This window comes from Cygnus atratus, chromosome 20 (assembly GCF_013377495.2).
Source record: "Cygnus atratus isolate AKBS03 ecotype Queensland, Australia chromosome 20, CAtr_DNAZoo_HiC_assembly, whole genome shotgun sequence".
Lineage (NCBI taxonomy): Eukaryota > Metazoa > Chordata > Aves > Anseriformes > Anatidae > Cygnus > Cygnus atratus.
The window spans coordinates 7,424,538-7,441,929 of NC_066381.1; the positions used below are offsets into that span (position 1 = coordinate 7,424,538).

The window sequence follows — 17,392 nt, forward strand, 5'->3', positions numbered from 1 at the left end:
TGTTTTTTCCTGAGACCTCATTTTACTGACGAACCCAGGGTGCTGTCAGCTACCCAGCTGCCTGGGACTAGTGATATTCCCAGCAATGATACCCCAGGTATCTGCAAATATTTGTTTCGTGTTTTCTATTTCCTCCCTTTTCCAAATCCTTTATGACGTCTACCCTGCTAAAGAGTTCCCAGCAAAAGTGTTCAAATTTGGCTTACAAGCCTTAGAATTAGAATATCTTGAGTTGGAAGGGGCCCATGAGGATCATCAAATCCAATGGCTTTTTAAACTATCTGCCTTCAGATTTTAACTAATAGCATGAGATGTTTGAGTTAATGTGCTCTGAGCCAAGGTCTCTGCCCCCCTGCAGGTGACCAGCTGTCTGTTGTCCTCTGCTCACCTTTGTGACCTGTAGCACTTACCCTCTGTCAATGTTAAAAGGCATAAATCCGGTCTCTTTGTCCCCGGGACCCTGATTGCTTGTTGTCACCAGGCACAATGTGCTCATGTGCTGTCCCTGCTGGTGCCAAGGCTGCCTTTCTGATCTGTAGCCTCTATTGTCCTTCCAGTTGCATCAGCCCCGATTGTGTTCCCTGCTTTGCCTGCATTCAGTTTGCTAACTTAAAGGCACGACTGTAGCAACAACTTCTACTGGAAATAGGCCTGCTTTTGTCCTTGAAACTGGGCGCTTTCTAAATTAGTTTGATGTCCAGATGTATCCTGCACTGACTGGGGAGAGGGGAGGAAAAACAAAACAGAAGGAAAAAAACAAACACACAGGAAGCACAGAGGCATTTAGCCGTTCTACATCTGGAGTGGTGTTGTAGGCTATATAGAGAAATATGGAGCATTGGGTGTCCTGTTCACCTCTACCTGGGTGCTTTTTCACACAGATGTTTGTGTTCAGACTGATGTTCACAGTGGATGTGGTTCGGTGCTGCTGCAAATCTTCTTTTTGTGATGTGGCTGAGTTTTGTGTGTCACTTGTGGTCTAGGCAGCAGTTCCTTTCCGCACCGGCACTTCTCGTAAGGCCAGGCCAGGGGAGCGGCTCTGTTCCTGAGCTGACGCTCTGGTTTCTCATCTCTTGGCAGTCTGGGTCAGAGTGTTGAGTTCCGTCAGATCTGGTCCCTTGAGATCTCCAACAAGCCCAACCAGTCCGAGCCTGAGGAGCCCAAGATCCGCTTCATTGCTGGTATTCATGGAAACGCCCCTGTCGGTACGGAGCTGCTCCTGGCACTGGCAGAATTTCTTTGCATGAACTACAAGAAGAACACTGCTGTTACAAAGGTGAGGAGCTGATATGAGGGCATGATGGTCTTGGCACCCTCCAATTATATCCTGAGAAGACAGTGCTCATCGAGAGAGACCTGTCTCATTAATACTGGCTTGCAGGTTGCGGTGGTCCCATGCACAAAGGGGAGGCCTTGTGAGATCCATGGGGCCAGTGGGAACCACTGAAATCAATATAAGCAGCTGTTCCTAGGATAAGAGCAAGGTAAATGAGGTGTAGAGAAAACGAGGCCCACTAATTGTACTTTATGTGCCGTTTCCCCCTGCTTTTTTCAGCTGATTGACCGAACGCGGATTGTGATTGTGCCTTCCCTGAATCCAGATGGACGTGAGATAGCGCAGGAGAGAGGCTGCACCTCGAAGATAGGCCACACGAATGCTCATGGCAGAGATCTGGACACAGACTTCACAAGTAAAGCAAACTAATGCAAGCTGATGTGTGGTGTCCCTGTACAGATGCAGGCTGTAGTAGATATCTGCTAGCCTCTGTAGGGTTGGGTGTAGTCATTTGGTTACAGGGTCTACCTGTAAAAAGAGCAGCATTCCCGCCTCAGAGCTGAAGCAGCACGGCTGCTGGGAAGCTTCCAAAGCTTGAATACTCCTTACAGATGATAATTGTCAGTCCTTTATTTGAAAAGGAGAAGGTGAAGCAGAGTTGTTTAGGAATAGTCCAGAGATTAGACAATACTTAATATTTTTTCCTGTTAGTTGATTTCTTTCAACCCTAAGTTCCTGAAAATGTTCTCTACTCATGCTCCCTGGGAACAGTCTCCTTTTTTCATGCTCTTATGGTTTCTTTTTAACTGCATGGTGTTATCTGCAGAGCTCTGTATTGATGCTATCCCCACCCTTCCTGGAAAGGAAGTTTTCTCTCTGGCCAGGTTTGGCTGGGATCATCCCCAAGTACTTTCTTCCAATAGTGGCAGTTCAGTGACAGTAAAAGAAAGTAAACACCCGTGAACCACCCTCTGTATCACAAAAGTAAATAGCTTGGGGAAATAGTGATGTATTATTTGTTTAGCTTTGCAGATAAATGCCACCCATGGGTAGTATGGACTAGGTGTTTTACTTAATGTTTCAGGTGCAATCTGCTGAAATCTAACAAATATATTTAAAATAAGCAGCAGACAATTTCAGCCATAAACAAAGTACATACTTCTGGCCTCTGAAATAGCAGAGGAAACTGTTGTCAATTCCCTTTTCTATTTGTTGTTTTCATTCACAGGCAATTACTCCTGGTACTCAGGGACACGAGAGCCTGAGACCAAAGCCATCATAGAGAACTTGATACTGAAGCAGGATTTCAGCCTCTCTGTTGCACTGGATGGTGGATCTCTGCTTGTTACTTACCCATTTGATAATCCCACGCAGACAGGTATGACTGACTCCTCCAGGGTCTCGCATGCACAGCTAGCCTCTGGCTAGCCACGTGACTGCACAGTGTAAGAGCTTGTCCTCTTGGTGTTCTCCCACTGGTGGTATCCCGTAGCCTCCCTTTGTGTTCAGCCCTTTATTTCTAGAGAATAACTGAAAGTCTGTAAAACAAAGCTGAAAATCCTCACAGGATTCAGCTAGGGATTGAAAGATGTATTATTATTTCCGTTTTTACAACAGTATATCAGCTTTTCCTTTGCCAAAACCAATATAAGGCCTGCTTATGTTACCGCCACTCAATGTCGGAGGATATCTGGAATCCCCCAGAAACAATGTGTGTGACTGTTTAATACAGGATCGTGGGGTTAGAGTAAGAGTCTGTTCTCCCAGTGAATAGGAGTTGCACTCCCAATGTCTCACCTTTCTGTTTGTAGTGGAGAACAAAGAAACACTGAAGCATTTGGCATCTGTGTATGCAAACAACCATCCATTGATGCATTTGGGCCAGCCAGGCTGTCCAAATAAGTCAGGTATGTTTGGTTCAATCCTTTAACCCCCTGCCAGCTTGTGCAGTACTCTTATAGGAGCAGATATGTCTGATAGCTGTATTCTTGCTCTCACAGATGAGAATATTCCTGGGGGTGTGATCCGTGGCTCTGAATGGCACAGTCACCTGGGAAGTATGAAGGTAATTTGTTACAGTACACCGCTTGCCATCTTTGCAGATACAGCTTTAAATGAGCGTTAAAAAGCGTATTTGTTCTGTCTGGGCAAAGCTTAGCCACCTCTAACTGCACTTTGGAAAACTTAAGTACCACCTTTATTAATTGTGTGGGATTTTTCTTTATTTTTTTTTTACTCTCCAGGATTTCAGTGTTACGTTTGGTCATTGTCCTGAGATCACAGTTTATACCAGCTGCTGCTACTTCCCCAGCACAGGGCAGCTCCCTGGCTTGTGGGCAGACCACAGGAAGTCCCTGCTTAGCATGCTTGTGGAGGTGAGCCACAGTCTGGGGGAAGAAATTCTGGCAAGGATTGAAGGCAGTGGGATGGGTGAGGAAGGGGAGAGGAAGAGAGCAGTGTGGAGATTGCTTGTGTTTTTATTGGAGCCTTGTTAATTAGAGACTAATGTAGACTGAATGAGGAATGGCTTGAAAAGAGGCATCAAGTGACCAGGAAACGTGTTGACATGGAAGTTAAATTGCTGTGTTGTTTTGCCTTCTAGTGGGCTGAGCAGTGCTTACAATATTGTGCAGTCTTATTTCTTAAGGGGGAGGGCGTTAGGAAAGTGCTATATTTTGAGGGGAAGAATAAGGTCCTGTTTTAGGTAACAAATAGGCCATACTCTTGGATCTGAACGTGAAGTGTTTGAAATGCTTTATTTCAGGTTCACAAGGGAGTCCACGGATTTGTCCAGGACAAGAGTGGCAAGGCAATTTCTAAAGCTACCATTGTCCTTAATGAAGGCTTGAGGGTCTATACTAAAGAAGGTGGCTATTTCCATGTGCTCTTGGCTCCTGGTTTGCATAACATCAATGCGATAGCTGACGGGTACCAACAGAAGCATATGAAGGTATGTGCCTTGATCAGAGATCTTCTCTCCCCTCCCTGTCCTGTGAGGACACTGCTCATACTTGGGCTCTGCCTCGTTGGCTGTGTTTAGCTGCTGGTTGTGTGCCCACGTTAGCTGTCTTCTACCTTGTTAAAACGGATGGAGAAGAATTTCCCAGCATGGCAGAATTGTTTCGGGCAGTAGCCTTTCCTTACATCACACTTGTCTTTGACATCTGCCTGGTTCTGCCCTGATTGGCAAATACCTCTTTTCTCTGGACATCTAACAGGGACGTAAGCTCTGAGATGGTCTGAATTCTCACATCTCTCTCTCTGCAGGTCTTGGTACGCCACGATGCACCCAGCTCTGTGTTCATTGTATTTGACATGGAAAACAGGGTATTTGGTCTGCCTCGGGAGCTGGTCGTAACTGTTGCAGGTAAAGTTCCAGTCACAGCCTCGAGCCGTGCTTTCTGGGCTGGTTCATCCTGATGATCACCCTTCTCTTTGCACTGAACTGGAAAGTCACCTCCTGCTTTCCCTTCTGAACATAAGCTTGTCCTTGCAGACTGGTCCAACATCCCTTGGATCTGGTGGTGCTGGGCTAGCAGATAGGGAGGGAGGGGAGAGTATTGCAGGGGCATGAAAGGGGCTTGAGATGACTGGAATGGGGAGAGCCTGTTTGTGCATATAGCTGGGACCTAGCAGATCTTGGATCTTCCCCAAGTTTTTTTTGGGTGGTGTGATACTTGGTAAGCACTAAGGGATTTTTAGTGCTCGGAAAGCACCTCTCTTGCATGCTTTGTCTTTACTGTGTCCATGCTCCTTGCTCCTGGGCCACAGAAGTGAGGAAAATGGCTGTATTTTGTAGGAGGGAAGAGAGAATCTGAGAAACCTGGAATCTACTTGGGTGGGGAATGTGGAATTAACTTCAGTGCCCTCTCTCTGGCAGGTGCAAGTATGTCTGCTCTGGTCCTCACTGCCTGTATCATCTGGTGCGTCTGCTCAATCAAGTCCAACAGACACAAAGACGGCTTCCACCGCCTCCGGCAGCACCACGACGATTATGAGGACGAGATCCGCATGATGTCCACTGGCTCAAAGAAATCCCTTTTGAGCCACGAATTCCAGGATGAAACAGACACTGAAGAAGAAACATTATACTCCAGCAAACACTGACACCTCCCAGACAGGAAAGGAGGTTCCCATGGACCAGCCCCGGTGGGAGGGGGGCGATGATCCCTGTGGTTCAGTTTTGAAACATTAACTTGCAGGATTGTGTCCTTCAGAAACGTGGGTGGCAGCTCCTGACTTCCCTCTGCTGTTTGCTCTGTTTCTACGTACGTGCAAATCAGTGGGTGTTAGGGGCTGTGTTTGGGTTAAGGACAAGGCTTATGATTTTAGGTCAAGGTTTGGATGTTTTCACATCACATTGTTCGAAAGGTAACTTAACAGGGTGACCAGCAGAGTTCCCAGCACTTCCCCAGCATCTCAACACAGTGAGCAGATGGTGGGGAAGTGCCCCAAGACCTGCATGGGGTCATAGTTGCAACACTCCAAAGTGGTTTCTCTACCTGTTTTGATTTCATTTTTCTTACTCTGTATGTGGTGGAAGCCAGATCCATCACTGACTCCATGTTCTGCAGAGCAGCCCTTGGAAATAGACTGCACCTGGTTCTCAGCTGCTCCCTTGGAGCTTTTCCCCACCTTGAGATGCTGTGGCCTGCTCTTCTCTGCAGTGGTTGTGGAGCTTCTCTAATGCATTGCTAGTTCCAAGCAGGGTCTTGGCATGCTGAAATCTGGGGGAGATGACATCCATTCTTGATGTGAACTGGAGAAAGGAGCACATGTCAGAGCTTCAGTGAACTCTGACCAAGTTCAACAGCTTGCCAGCTCTGAAGAATTGCTGTTCCTGACTTCTGGGGAAGAAATTCTGTCCCCATCACCCCTGGTTGCTTCTTATTTGTGTGGACTTGGCTTTTGGAGTCTCATCTTAGTGTTACAGCAGCACAGTGTCTGAAAGCGCAACTGGAGATTATTCTAAGCAAATGGATAAAACTGATTGTGGTGGATGCTGTAGAAAATAACTAGTAATTGACTCCACTTTTGCTCAAGTCCACCTCTATTCAGGTGGAAACAGTGAAACCTGGCCACTGCTTTGAGCCTTATTGGAACAGCAGAGAGTGGCCATAGGGGAGCCTGTGGCCCAACTTGTCATTGTCCAGCTAATACCGTTTAGTGATCAGAGTGCTTTGAACACCTCTCGTCAAGCTCTGGCAGTGGCAGGCATCAAATTAGCCTGCTGGCCTGGCTCTGTTCTGCTGCTCCAGTGTCCTTGAAGCGTGTAGCAAGAGCTCCACCTGCTTGTGTGTCTGCAGTGTCTGCTGCTGCGGGGGCCTGGTGCAAGGCATGAGGAAGGGCTGAAGAGCAGTGCTGAAGAAGGGAAAAGCAGCCAAATTCTGTTCCGTAGCACTTGGCAAGAAGGCGGGAAGAGGAGCTGCACTGTGCATCCTCAAGATGTGCTGGATTTGTGGGGAATAGAAGGGATGCCCAGAAGGGCAGGATGCCTGAAACATGATTTCCAAAGCCTTTATCTATAAGTTTCTGAAGTTCTTGTGCTTTCTGGGCAGAAGTCTGGGGTTAGAATATAGGCACTTATTTTCTTGCTGCTGGTTCTTTTATTTTTTTTTTTTTTTTTTCCCTCTGGGGTGCAGGAGCCAAGCACTGCAGCACCACCTTGGACATATGCTTTGCCCTGATTTGATTCTCTTCTCCAGCAGCCCAGGGAGGTTCGTGAACCTACACGGGCTGTCTCCAGAATGTGTTTGCACCCAAACGTATGACGGGGTCTCCTCTGGAGGAGCAGAGCAGCAGCTTCCCTATCAGAGGCTGCTGGGCCTTATCTCGCGAGGACCCCTGGGCGTGGTCAGTTCCCCTCCAGAACCGTGTCTGTGGCCTCGCTGATCGTCTCAGCAGCTGGCTGCTGGTTTTGTGCAGCTACCTGGAAGGATGAGGATAACGCTTGGACAGCAGCATACCTTCTTCCCTCTTTCAGGGGGTGTTATGGGGCAAGAAGCATGTTCTGAGATCTGTCTGGGGAGGTGGGGTGGGATGAGGCTGAGCGTTCCCCATGCTCCTGTCCCACATCATGGTGCTGTGAAGGAGCCCCTCGCTGTCTGTGTTCTGCTTGGTCCCATCTCCCATCGGTCTGGTCCTGGGCTGTGACTTCTCCCCAGGTACTGGGCTGTGGCACACCAGCAGTAATGCTGCCAAATCTCCACCCTTTTCCTGCTTCTGAGGGCTCTAACAAGAGCCGCAGTTGGGTTTTATATTAAAGTTGATTTTTCAAATGGCTCTGAGAGCTCTGTTTGGGGCAGCGTTTTCTCCGGCAGCAGGCGATGGACGGAGCTGGCCTTACATCGTCCCCCTAGCAATAAGTCTCGTCAGGACTGGGTGTGCGTGAGCTCCCTGGGGAGTGTGGTTGGTGCCTCTTTTAAAGCTGAGTGGGGTTGGGTCGTTTTGTAAAGGGGAGCTTTTCCTAGGCCGTGGGCCCCGCTGGGGTGCGTAGCTCTTGTTGGTGGCGGGGCAGGAGGAGCCCCTGCAGCCTCCCCATTGCCCTCTGTCCGTCTGTCTGTCCGTCCGAGGGCGAGGAGCTGCTTCCCCACGCGTGTCACCTGTGCCTTCGGTGTTCATTTGTTTGCACGAGGGCCTCAGCGCGGCCATTCCCTGGAGCAGAAGCCGCCCTGTGAGGTGAGGCCGCACAGCTGCCTAGAGCAGGGCCTCTTCCTCGTTTATTTTGTTTTTTTTTTGTGTGTGTGTTTTTTTTTAAACCTGTATACTGAGCTCCAATAATCTGTATAAAACCTATTTTGACGCCCAGCAGCGTCCTCTCGTTCTTCCTTTGCCTCCACACGACCGGGGGGGGGTGGGGGGGAGAAGAAGCTGGGGCTTGGGGGTCAAAGGCTGGGGCTTGGGGGACAGGGCAGGGGGAGAGGCTGGGGCCTGACGGGGCCGGGGGTCGGGCGCTGAGGCCGGTCGGAGGCTGCGAGGCCCGGGCGGAGGCTGGCGGCCTCGGGGGGGCGCTGCAGCGGGCGGCCCTCCCGCCTCGCCCCGCCGCGCTCCGCCGCTCTGTGCCGGCCGTCTCGGCGGGCCGCGGCTGACGTCGGACAACAAAGATGGCGGCGGGGAGCAGCAACTACTGGGAAGGCGAGTGGGGGCCGCGGGCGGCGGGGCCGGAGGGAGGGGGTTGGGGCCGGGGGGGGGGGGGGACTCGGCCGCGGTCCCCGGTTCTTTCCCCTCACGTCCCGCGGGGCTCCGGGGCTCCCTGTGGGGCGCCGTGCGGGGCTGTGACCTCTCCCCCCGCAGATCTGCGGAAGCAGGCGAGGCAGCTGGAGAACGAGCTGGACCTGAAGCTGGTCTCCTTCAGCAAGCTCTGCACCAGCTACAGCGGCGGCCGGGAGGGGCGGCGCGACAGGTATAGGTACTAACACGTTTCTTTACGATTTAATTTTTCGCTTGGTTCCGGTCCCCGCCGCCACCTCAGGTTTTACGCTCGGTTTCTTAAGCTCGTTGCAGCGCTTGAGGTGGGGGAGTCACCGGCCCTGGGGGTTCAGGGAGAGGTTGGATGTGGTGCTTGGGGATGTGGGTTAGTGGGTGATATTGGTGGTAGGGGGCTGGGTGGACCAGGTGATCCTGGAGCTCTTTCCCAACCCTAATAATTCTGTGATTCTCGTCTCCATGCGCTACCAGGTGATGTTGGCACTTAGGTCACAAAGGTGCGTGCTCTGCAGCAGAGCGCGGTGTCCCCAGAGGCAGCTGCGTTCAAACTTCGGTTTGTAACTGTGGGGAAGGCGTGTGAGGGGTTGTTCGGCTTCCTTAACGCACGGCCCAGCTGGCTGCGCCAGCTCACTTTCCAGTTTTACTCGTATGGAGTTAGCAGAGGTTCTGAGGCTTCAGTAGGTGCTTTGGGCTCTGGCAGTTTAGCCTTACACGGCCCCGGTGGGCTGCTGTGGTGCTCCTAATCCCTGCTTCAGAGGTGAAGGAACCGTGCACTGAGCTGCTGTCACTGCCGCAGGGAGGATGGAGAATAGGGAATGGAAGCGGGCAGTTTGTTGCCTTCCCCTCTGGAGGGGTGGCTGTTACTTTCTGATTTTCTCCTAAGGTAAGTAGCCTTAGTGAAAGCTACGTATAGATTAACATATGAATAAACTAGGTACGTGCGTATGTGTGCATACAACAGAATAATTTCTGCTTGCGTTATGTAGATTTATGTTTCACTGGAGAATTAGCATAATAAAACTTTTCGACTCTTTCCAGCTTAACAGCAGCCTTGAGGCCTTTTTGCAGTCCCACAGCAGTAATTATCAGCTTCTCTGTCCCTGTGCACAGTCTTTAAAAATGCTATTCTTTGCTTATTAATTGTGGATCTCGACATCATGTATCAGTTATGAGTGACTGCTGCCTGTATGTGTGGTTTTTTTTCTTCTTAACTCCACATTTATCCTTCTCAGTGCTGTAGGTTATATCTTGATAGGTACAAACCTGCAGCCTTATGTGCTCTTTGTCTTTTCGAGTAAACATTACTTTCTTTAGCAAATCTGGTCCCATTTGTTTGAAGTGTGAGAACATTTCTTGCTCTCAGAGCTCAGATACCTTGGTGGGTTGGGTATAAAGCTTCTGGAGGGTTGAATAATTTTTTTAATCTTCCCCTGAATTTCTGGTTCTGGAAGCCTGAGAGCAACGCAAGAATGATCACATTACTCTTGAGTCAAGAGTCCTAGTCTTTTTTTTTTTTAAAAAAAAAAAAAACTCATACATTACTTGCTGTGTAATCTACTTGTTGTACTTATTTTGCCATCCTCTGCAAAACTTTACTCTCTTACTCTAGTTACCATAGATAATCAAAACAAAGAGCGGTTTCTGAAAGGCGTTAGCTGTCGTATGTCTGCAGGTTGGCATGCTAAGGGGTGTACTGCTGTTCTCTTGCTTCAGTGTGATTTTGCATTGTGTTTTTAGTTTATCTGAAAAAAATCTAGGGAAGGTGAGCTGTATGAAACAAATGGTGATAATTCGGGTGGTGTGCATTGCTGTGTAGAACGTTTGTCTGCATAACAGGTCAGTGGGTTGTCCTAGCACTGTAACTAAAGTGTATTTCTGTAGCTGGTGTAACGTACCCACAGTACAGTGCTCCTTAGTGCCAAAATATAAGAAAGTAACTTGAGCTTAAAAGTTGGGGATGGAAGGGTGTTGGTACTAAGCACGTGCTGGTTGGTAGTAGACGAGTGTTTGGCGTCAGGAGTATCTTTCAAGGGGAGGTTACATTTTCCCCAGGTGATGCAAGATGGACATTTCAGTAACTGCTCTTTTTTTTTCCCCCTTAGCTCTGACACCACTCCTCTCTTAAATGGGTCAAGCCAGGACAGAATGTTTGAGACCATGGCTGTGGAGATTGAACAGCTTCTGGGAAAGGTAACTCAGGTTATTGTATTTTTACTTTGGCACCTCGGAAGTATTACAGTACAGCTTTCTGTGATGCATGTTTATGAAGTACTAGAGTGGGTGATAGAGAAATGTTTCTGAAAGTGTGCGTCTGTTGTTAGGGGGAGTTCCTTCATCTGATGCATTGTAACTTTCTTGCAAGAATAAGCCTTTTTTTTTTTTTTTTCCCTTCTAGCTTACTGGAATAAATGACAAAATGGCAGAATACACAAACAGCGCAGGAGTCCCATCCCTGAATGCTGCACTAATGCATACGTTACAGCGTCACAGAGACATATTACAGGTAACAAACACCTGTCCTTCTTGCTTCTATTCTGTTGCTTTGTTGAAATAGTTATTAGCAATGCTGGTATCACAGCGTGCTTGTTTGTTTTATCTCAGTTTGGATGTACTGTGTACATATGCTCAAACACATTCCAGATGCCAACTGGCTGGGAGGAGTCTCTGTGAATACTGTATTTATTGTGCCTAACCTGCAACAAGCGAAAAGTCTGATTTATTGACATAAAAGTTTCTTCACATGTGTTGCAAGCACAGGATCTGAAAATGTTTGTAGAAACAAACTTCTCCAAGTGAGTGTAAATATTTATTTCAACAATAAGTGCACTGTGAGTATGATTGTTTATCCAGTTATCTGTGCATTCATAGCATTACTTCCTGCTGGATTTCTTTATAAAATAAAAATATTATAATGAAGCTGTGTTGCTTTGAGATGCAGGGTTTTTTTAGCGTTTAGTTACCTAAAATTAACTGCAAACAGCAATCTCTGATAAAGGAAAAGCCGCCCCAAGGAGGCTGCTTGGTGGGAGGAAAAGAAAAAAAAAAAAAAAAGGGCAGTTGAAAATCTTGAATATGGAAGTTGATCTCATTTGGAAGCTTCTACTGATTGTAGAACTGAGTCTGTGCAGGTCTCTCTTTTAGCTGCTGTCTGGTCATGGTGAAGAGTATTTGGGATGTTTTGCAGTCTGTTAATGAATACAACTTGTTTTTGCAACACATCACGTGGATGTTCTATGTAAACTGGGCTGTGGCTTCTTCCAACTTTTAGGATAGGAAAATATGATTGTAAAACCATCCAAACTGATAAAGGGAGTTGAAGGAAACGTGATGGCTAAGGCTACTAATCTGTTTAAATGAGCCATGTTTCAAACTGGTGATGTTTTCGTGGCATAGTAATATTAAAAATGCCTGTTCTTTGTATGTTCTCTGCAGCCGTATACAGTTTAATTTCTCTTTGGTATCAGTACAATACAAAATACTAAAAAAAAACAGTGTTTTGTAAAAGCTAGAGTATTTATATGAAAAATAGTGCTGAATGTTTACAATGATTTTGGTGTTGTACTGGACGCCGGTTACCAATTGGATTGGTTTTCAAGCTGCCTGAAATGTTTTGAATTGTACAATTGCAACTTGAAGATCTTTGTTTTTGCTGTTCAGGAAATTTTTTTCTCATTCAGTGGAACTTAACTACATAAACCCAGGGGCATCCTCACCACACCAAATCAGTAGGTTTTACTGTTGTTTTGGATTCAACCAGTAATGGGAAATTCCAGCACAAATTGATAATTCAGCAGAAAGCTGAAGATGTGTGAAATTGGGAGAAGAACTTAACAGTGGATCTTCCACTGTGACCTTAGCTGTAGCTACCAAAATACAGCAGCTAGAAGTGAGTTTTAAAAGTACTCTGTATTAATTTCCAAGCAGTTTTGATGTTAATTTAATAAAGTTCTCTTACACTTCTTGTTAGAGAATAGCTAACATTTTAAAAGATGGTTGGATCTTACTTGAGAATCTTGTTTTGTTAACATGATCCCACGACCCTAATTTTGGACTAATTGTTTTATTACAGGATTACACTCATGAATTCCACAAAACCAAAGCGAACTTTTTGGCGATACGAGAAAGGGAAAATCTGTTGGGATCAGTACGAAAAGATATTGAGTAAGTTGTAGCGTGTGTTCCAGCAATGGCATGGGCCTGCACTGGGAGGGAGAAGGCGGTACTTTCCTGTAGGAGGAGATTACTTGGCTTGGGTTAATCATCTGTGCTCTGAACAAAGCAAAAAAAAAAAAAAAAGTATTTGAATTCACAACTCTTATTAAGTTTGTGATGAGATTCCAATATGTTTTTTTTGTTTGTGTGTTTTAACTTTGAAAAGGAATTCATTTTTTTAAAGTAAAACTATTAAGCTATGCTGAATCACTTCAAAAATGTCTTAGCATGACTGGAGCTTTCCTGTTTGGTCATTTCAGAGTAACAAAGCATGATATGCATGCGAGTTGGTTAATAATATCTACTGAAAAGCCTCTGGAGAAAAAGTCTTCCAATTTTTATTTTTATTTTTTTCATGTAGATCATATAAAAGTGGCTCTGGTGTGAATAACAGAAGAACAGAACTATTCCTGAAAGAACACGAGCACCTTCGAAAGTAGGTGTTACTTGTTTAACTTGCACATTTACTTACATTGGAGGTGCCTAACTTTTCTGGGGGATAAAACCTACTTAATCCAAAGCGTGGATGACAACTTCGTCCTTTTCTAGAAAATGCCCCTGATGAATGCCTTGCACTGTGTATTCTGCAACAGTGCTGCTACTTACACAGCTGGATAAACGTTTGTTGCTCATGCTCACCGTAAGATGTGTATAGTTGGTAGTAGTCATGGTAGTTTTCAGTGACTTCAGCTTTAGGATCTTGTCAGCACTCTGACTTTTGTTGTCTTCTGTGGGCTTTCCCAAGTCACTTGGCCTCCTCTCTTCATTAGAAGGTAGATGCCTTTACAGTATACTAACTGGGATAAGGGTTAAACAAAAGTGAAAGTCACGGTGAGTTAGCTGTTGTCCTGTTTCTTCCGCTTTATTTGTCAGTGTTAGGTAGCAAAGAACTTTTTTTGTTTGTTTGTTTGTACTGAATGTGTACCAAAGGTTATGGAAGGGACTAATTCCAAAATCAGTCACATTTAAATATTTAGAAATTGACTCTATCTTATTGGCCAAGATAAAAAGCAAAGCAGAAAGTGCTTTCTTTTTATTCTTGCTGCAGATAGCATTAGATTATGAGTAGCTTGTTTGTACATTCCCCACACAGCAAAAGCAGCACACAGAGAGTGCTGGAAGGTTTGTTTTCTGTACCGTCAGGATGTATACTCGAGGAGTAGCACCGATCTTCGTGTCTCTGTTCTTGACTCTAGTCATGCTAAACTCCAACCTTACACAAGAGGGCAGGCTTTCATTATAAACAAGAATTACCTGTGGCTTTTTCAAATGTGCTTTAAGAACTTTATTTTCCAGTTGGAACTGCACAAAGAGCTTTTACAGGAAATTAAAACCCAAAACTTAAGATTATGGCTTACCACTACCATCCTCAGTTTTCTTAAATATCTGTAGAACTTTGAGATAAATTAATTTAAAGCTTGAATTACGACTTTGGTTAGGTTGAATTTGTTATTAGACATGGATGATCAGGAAAACAAACAAACAGGCTTAGTATTTTGGAGATGATTGTTATCTGAAACGTTGTACTTAGATTAACTGACATAGATTGTTCAAAGTAAACTGGATTCTTTCTAGATGTTGTGATTTTTTTTTTCTTTTTGAAGGGTAGTAAATACTTTTTTTTACATTTGGTATTTTTTGTAAAGCTACAAATTAAATATTTCTGGAGTTACATAAAAGCCCATGTTCCTCTGAGTGCACTGTTTTAAAAAGAGGAAAGTTTAAAACATTTTGTAAACATTATCTGGCAGATGTTTTTAGAAATTGAGAATAGCACTCTTTGAAGCATTGGTCACTTTGATCTCTTTAAACAGTCTCCAGTATGTTTTTAGGATAAAAATGCATGAAAAATAGGCTGTTTTAGAAACAGTTAAAACATATTCTAGGTGACAATTTGAAAATGTCAAGACTTCAAAAAAACACACAACATTGAGAAAAAGGAAACAAGAAATGAATGCAAGCTGAGGATCTTTAGGAAACAGGCACAAAACTAATCATGGAACAGCACTGCATTTTGGAGATAACTAAGGGGCATGAAGAAATCTGGGGTAGAAGACAACCAGGGTGAGAAATCAAAGCCTACAAGGTGTTTAAAACTGTACAATTGAGAATCTGTGTAAGTTCAGAAACAGATGCTGACAGAGGAAATTATTAAAGGGATTCAACATATTTTTTTTCAGAGAAAGAGTTAGTGAGCTATGAATGCCAAAAAACTGTAAAAGCTAGCAAAAGGTCCCAAGAAATAACCAGGAGCTGGCAAATTATACCAGACGTGCTCCTAGGGTAAGCTGACAAGCCTTGTATGAGTTTTGAAACGTCAGGCATTTGCAGTGCAGTAAATCATGGTGCTGGACTAATTGACAGAGCTAGGCAATGTATATAAATGGTCACAAAGGCACAACGGTAAGAATTAATACGTATTTTTAGTGAAGTTGTGAAACCTCTGAAAAGAGCTTGGAGGTGGGAACACGCCCTGTGCGAGTGTGTCATTATGTGCTGCAAAGTAATGAAATAATGCCGCGGGAGCGATGGATTCATACTGAGCACTGGAGTGTTCACTGGTTGTGACCCTGCTTAATTGATGATATGAAGTGCTATGGCCTGTTACATATTTATTCCGTGATCTGCTAATGGGGAGTGGAGGAGCTGTTAGCCCAGCGTGGAGTACCAGCCTCGTCTGTCAGCCTTTTTCCTTGTGCGCCACCACATGAGACAGGACGAGCGTAAACTTGAGTTTTTCTTGGCGTCATTTTCTGTGGGTGCTCTTTAAAAAGCATGCTGGCAGTCGTGGCGGTGCTGTCTGTGGTGGTGTCTTACCCGGGAGTGAAGGGAGGGGAGCCAGAAAGCTTTTCTCTGGGAGGGTCTTGGGGGAGAAGCTGGGTCTCTGCTTTTACCTACATCTGCCTTTTTATATTTCCGCCCCATTTTGAACATCCTCTCTTCTGGAAATAGCAAGAATGAAGGAGAAGCTGCCTTATTTTTACGTACGTAGATAATTGTGTTTAATAAATAAAATTTGAGTACCAAAATTCGGTGAGTAAAGGGATCAGGCACATATCAAGCACCCAGGGAATTGCTGCAGCGCTGTGCAAGCCCTTGGTATGGCTCTGCCACCCACAAGCGGGTTCGAGCATCCATCTGGATTCGCATCCCCTGGGTGAGGCCGGCTGCTGCGTCAGCGCCGCTGGCACGAGCGGGCTGTGCTCGAGGGCAGCAGGAGCATGGCACTGCCGGGCAGCTCCTGGACTGGGGCGAGCCTGGGGGCTCTGCTCTGCTCCCCCCCCTCCTGGGAGGCTGGCAGGAAGCACGCTGCGTCCCTGTGCTTCTCTTCAGCCGAGGGCTTCACTGCTGGCTCAGCTTGTTTTATGATTCTGAGCTTCGTTAGGAAGGCAGATTTGTTGGGAATTTTATTGTCTGTGGGTGAGAGATGTGAAGTCTCCGAGTCTCTCACTTTGCAGCTTTTATTTCTGTGCAGGCAGTTCAGGGGTAGTTCTGCTACCTCTGGAGAGAGAACCACGAATGCCTACTTTTTTTTAATAATAAGTGTAATACCTGTTAATTAAAAAGAGGCAAGAAGACAGTTCTTGTTGCATATCGATGCCCTGTTAATATTTTTGCCTAATACCTCAGGTCTTTTGGCATGTCAGATGTTTAAAGAAATACCAAATCTAGCAGAGCAATGGCTGCAGTTGATTTCTGAATATTTGTTCCCTCAGCACTGCGCAGTTCAGTGAATGTCTTTGTGTGCTTTTAGCTGGGGAAGTAAACAAGTAATTCTTTTTCTTGTAATACCCTTTTCCATCTAAAGGAATCAGGAATTTTGATTAATAGATCTGGCTTTGCAGTTTGTGAACTGCTCTGAAAAGTGCTGCCTCAGAGGAAGGAGTCCTGTCAGCTCAGTGTTTGCCCTGAGAAGTTCTGCAGAAATTGATGAGCTATAGCCTAAGTCAGCAAATAAAGAACTAATGCTTTTGATTAAATTTGCAATATAGTGTGTGTGTGTGAGCGAAATGTCTTCCCCCACGTCGGTACTTGTGTTGTTTGTGATTGGTGTCATTTCAGGTGATGGCACCGGTGAATTGGTGTAAAAAGTGCTGGAGGTTTCCAAGATTTCGGTAGAAATTGCAGATCTTATTGTCCATGATGAATTCTGTGTACAACTGGACGAAGCACTTAGTGGTCATCAGCTTTTGCTGTAGTGGATTTGTTCTGTCATCGCAGGATTTGTTCTGTCATTGTAGCTTTGCCGCTCAGCTCCAGTTCTCAAAAACCAGGAGTTTGTCCTTTCCCGAGAGAAGTGCTGGTGGTGCCTGTGCTGGTGCAGATGCCGTGAGCTGATTTTAGTTGCCAGGTGACTCTGTCTTCCTGGTGTGCGCTGCTCTGCAGACCATCGGTCTATCCAGTAAGGATTTTTTCAGCTTAGTGTGGAGCCTGTAAGTGGTGTGGTGAGACGAGGGGCACCTGCACAGCCTTCAGACCAGCCGAGGACATAAAGCAGCCGTGTGAGTCCTGTAACCTGCAGCACTGCGAGCACAAAGGGCAGGGGTGCCCGCGTAGGTGGGTGCGAAGCTTTGAGGCAGAGTGGGAGGAGAGCAAACAGATCGAAGAGGGAGGTGTTCTGCATGGGAAAGGGAAAAGAGGAAGGAGAGAAGTGAGCAGAAGAAATAGGGGAATGTGCAGCAGTTGTGTAATGGTGCT

General features: G+C 45.8%; 2 protein-coding genes across 5 annotated transcripts in view; both read left to right on the forward strand.

Annotated features, from left to right (window-relative positions):
- The window catches only part of CPD (carboxypeptidase D), a 31,511-nt gene extending 23,428 nt beyond the window's left edge, over positions 1–8,083 (forward strand). For all 3 annotated transcript variants that reach the window (XM_035561015.2, XM_035561014.2, XM_035561013.1), the window contains 9 exons: positions 1,081–1,276; positions 1,556–1,691; positions 2,505–2,654; positions 3,088–3,183; positions 3,277–3,341; positions 3,520–3,651; positions 4,041–4,226; positions 4,544–4,643; positions 5,157–8,083. In XM_035561015.2, the coding sequence (XP_035416908.1) occupies positions 1,081–1,276; positions 1,556–1,691; positions 2,505–2,654; positions 3,088–3,183; positions 3,277–3,341; positions 3,520–3,651; positions 4,041–4,226; positions 4,544–4,643; positions 5,157–5,383 (1,288 nt within the window). In that variant the 3' untranslated portion in view covers positions 5,384–8,083. The remainder of the gene's footprint in view (positions 1–1,080; positions 1,277–1,555; positions 1,692–2,504; positions 2,655–3,087; positions 3,184–3,276; positions 3,342–3,519; positions 3,652–4,040; positions 4,227–4,543; positions 4,644–5,156) is intronic.
- Positions 8,084–8,285: 202 nt separating this feature from the next.
- GOSR1 (golgi SNAP receptor complex member 1) overlaps positions 8,286–17,392 on the forward strand; it is a 32,311-nt gene continuing 23,204 nt past the window's right edge. The window contains exons 1-6 of one of the 2 annotated variants that reach the window (XM_035561010.2): positions 8,286–8,410; positions 8,570–8,684; positions 10,585–10,672; positions 10,878–10,985; positions 12,552–12,643; positions 13,056–13,130. In XM_035561010.2, coding sequence (XP_035416903.1) covers positions 8,380–8,410; positions 8,570–8,684; positions 10,585–10,672; positions 10,878–10,985; positions 12,552–12,643; positions 13,056–13,130 — 509 coding nt within the window. In that variant the 5' untranslated portion in view covers positions 8,286–8,379. The remainder of the gene's footprint in view (positions 8,411–8,569; positions 8,685–10,584; positions 10,673–10,877; positions 10,986–12,551; positions 12,644–13,055; positions 13,131–17,392) is intronic. The other variant, XM_035561011.2, reaches the window with a different exon arrangement.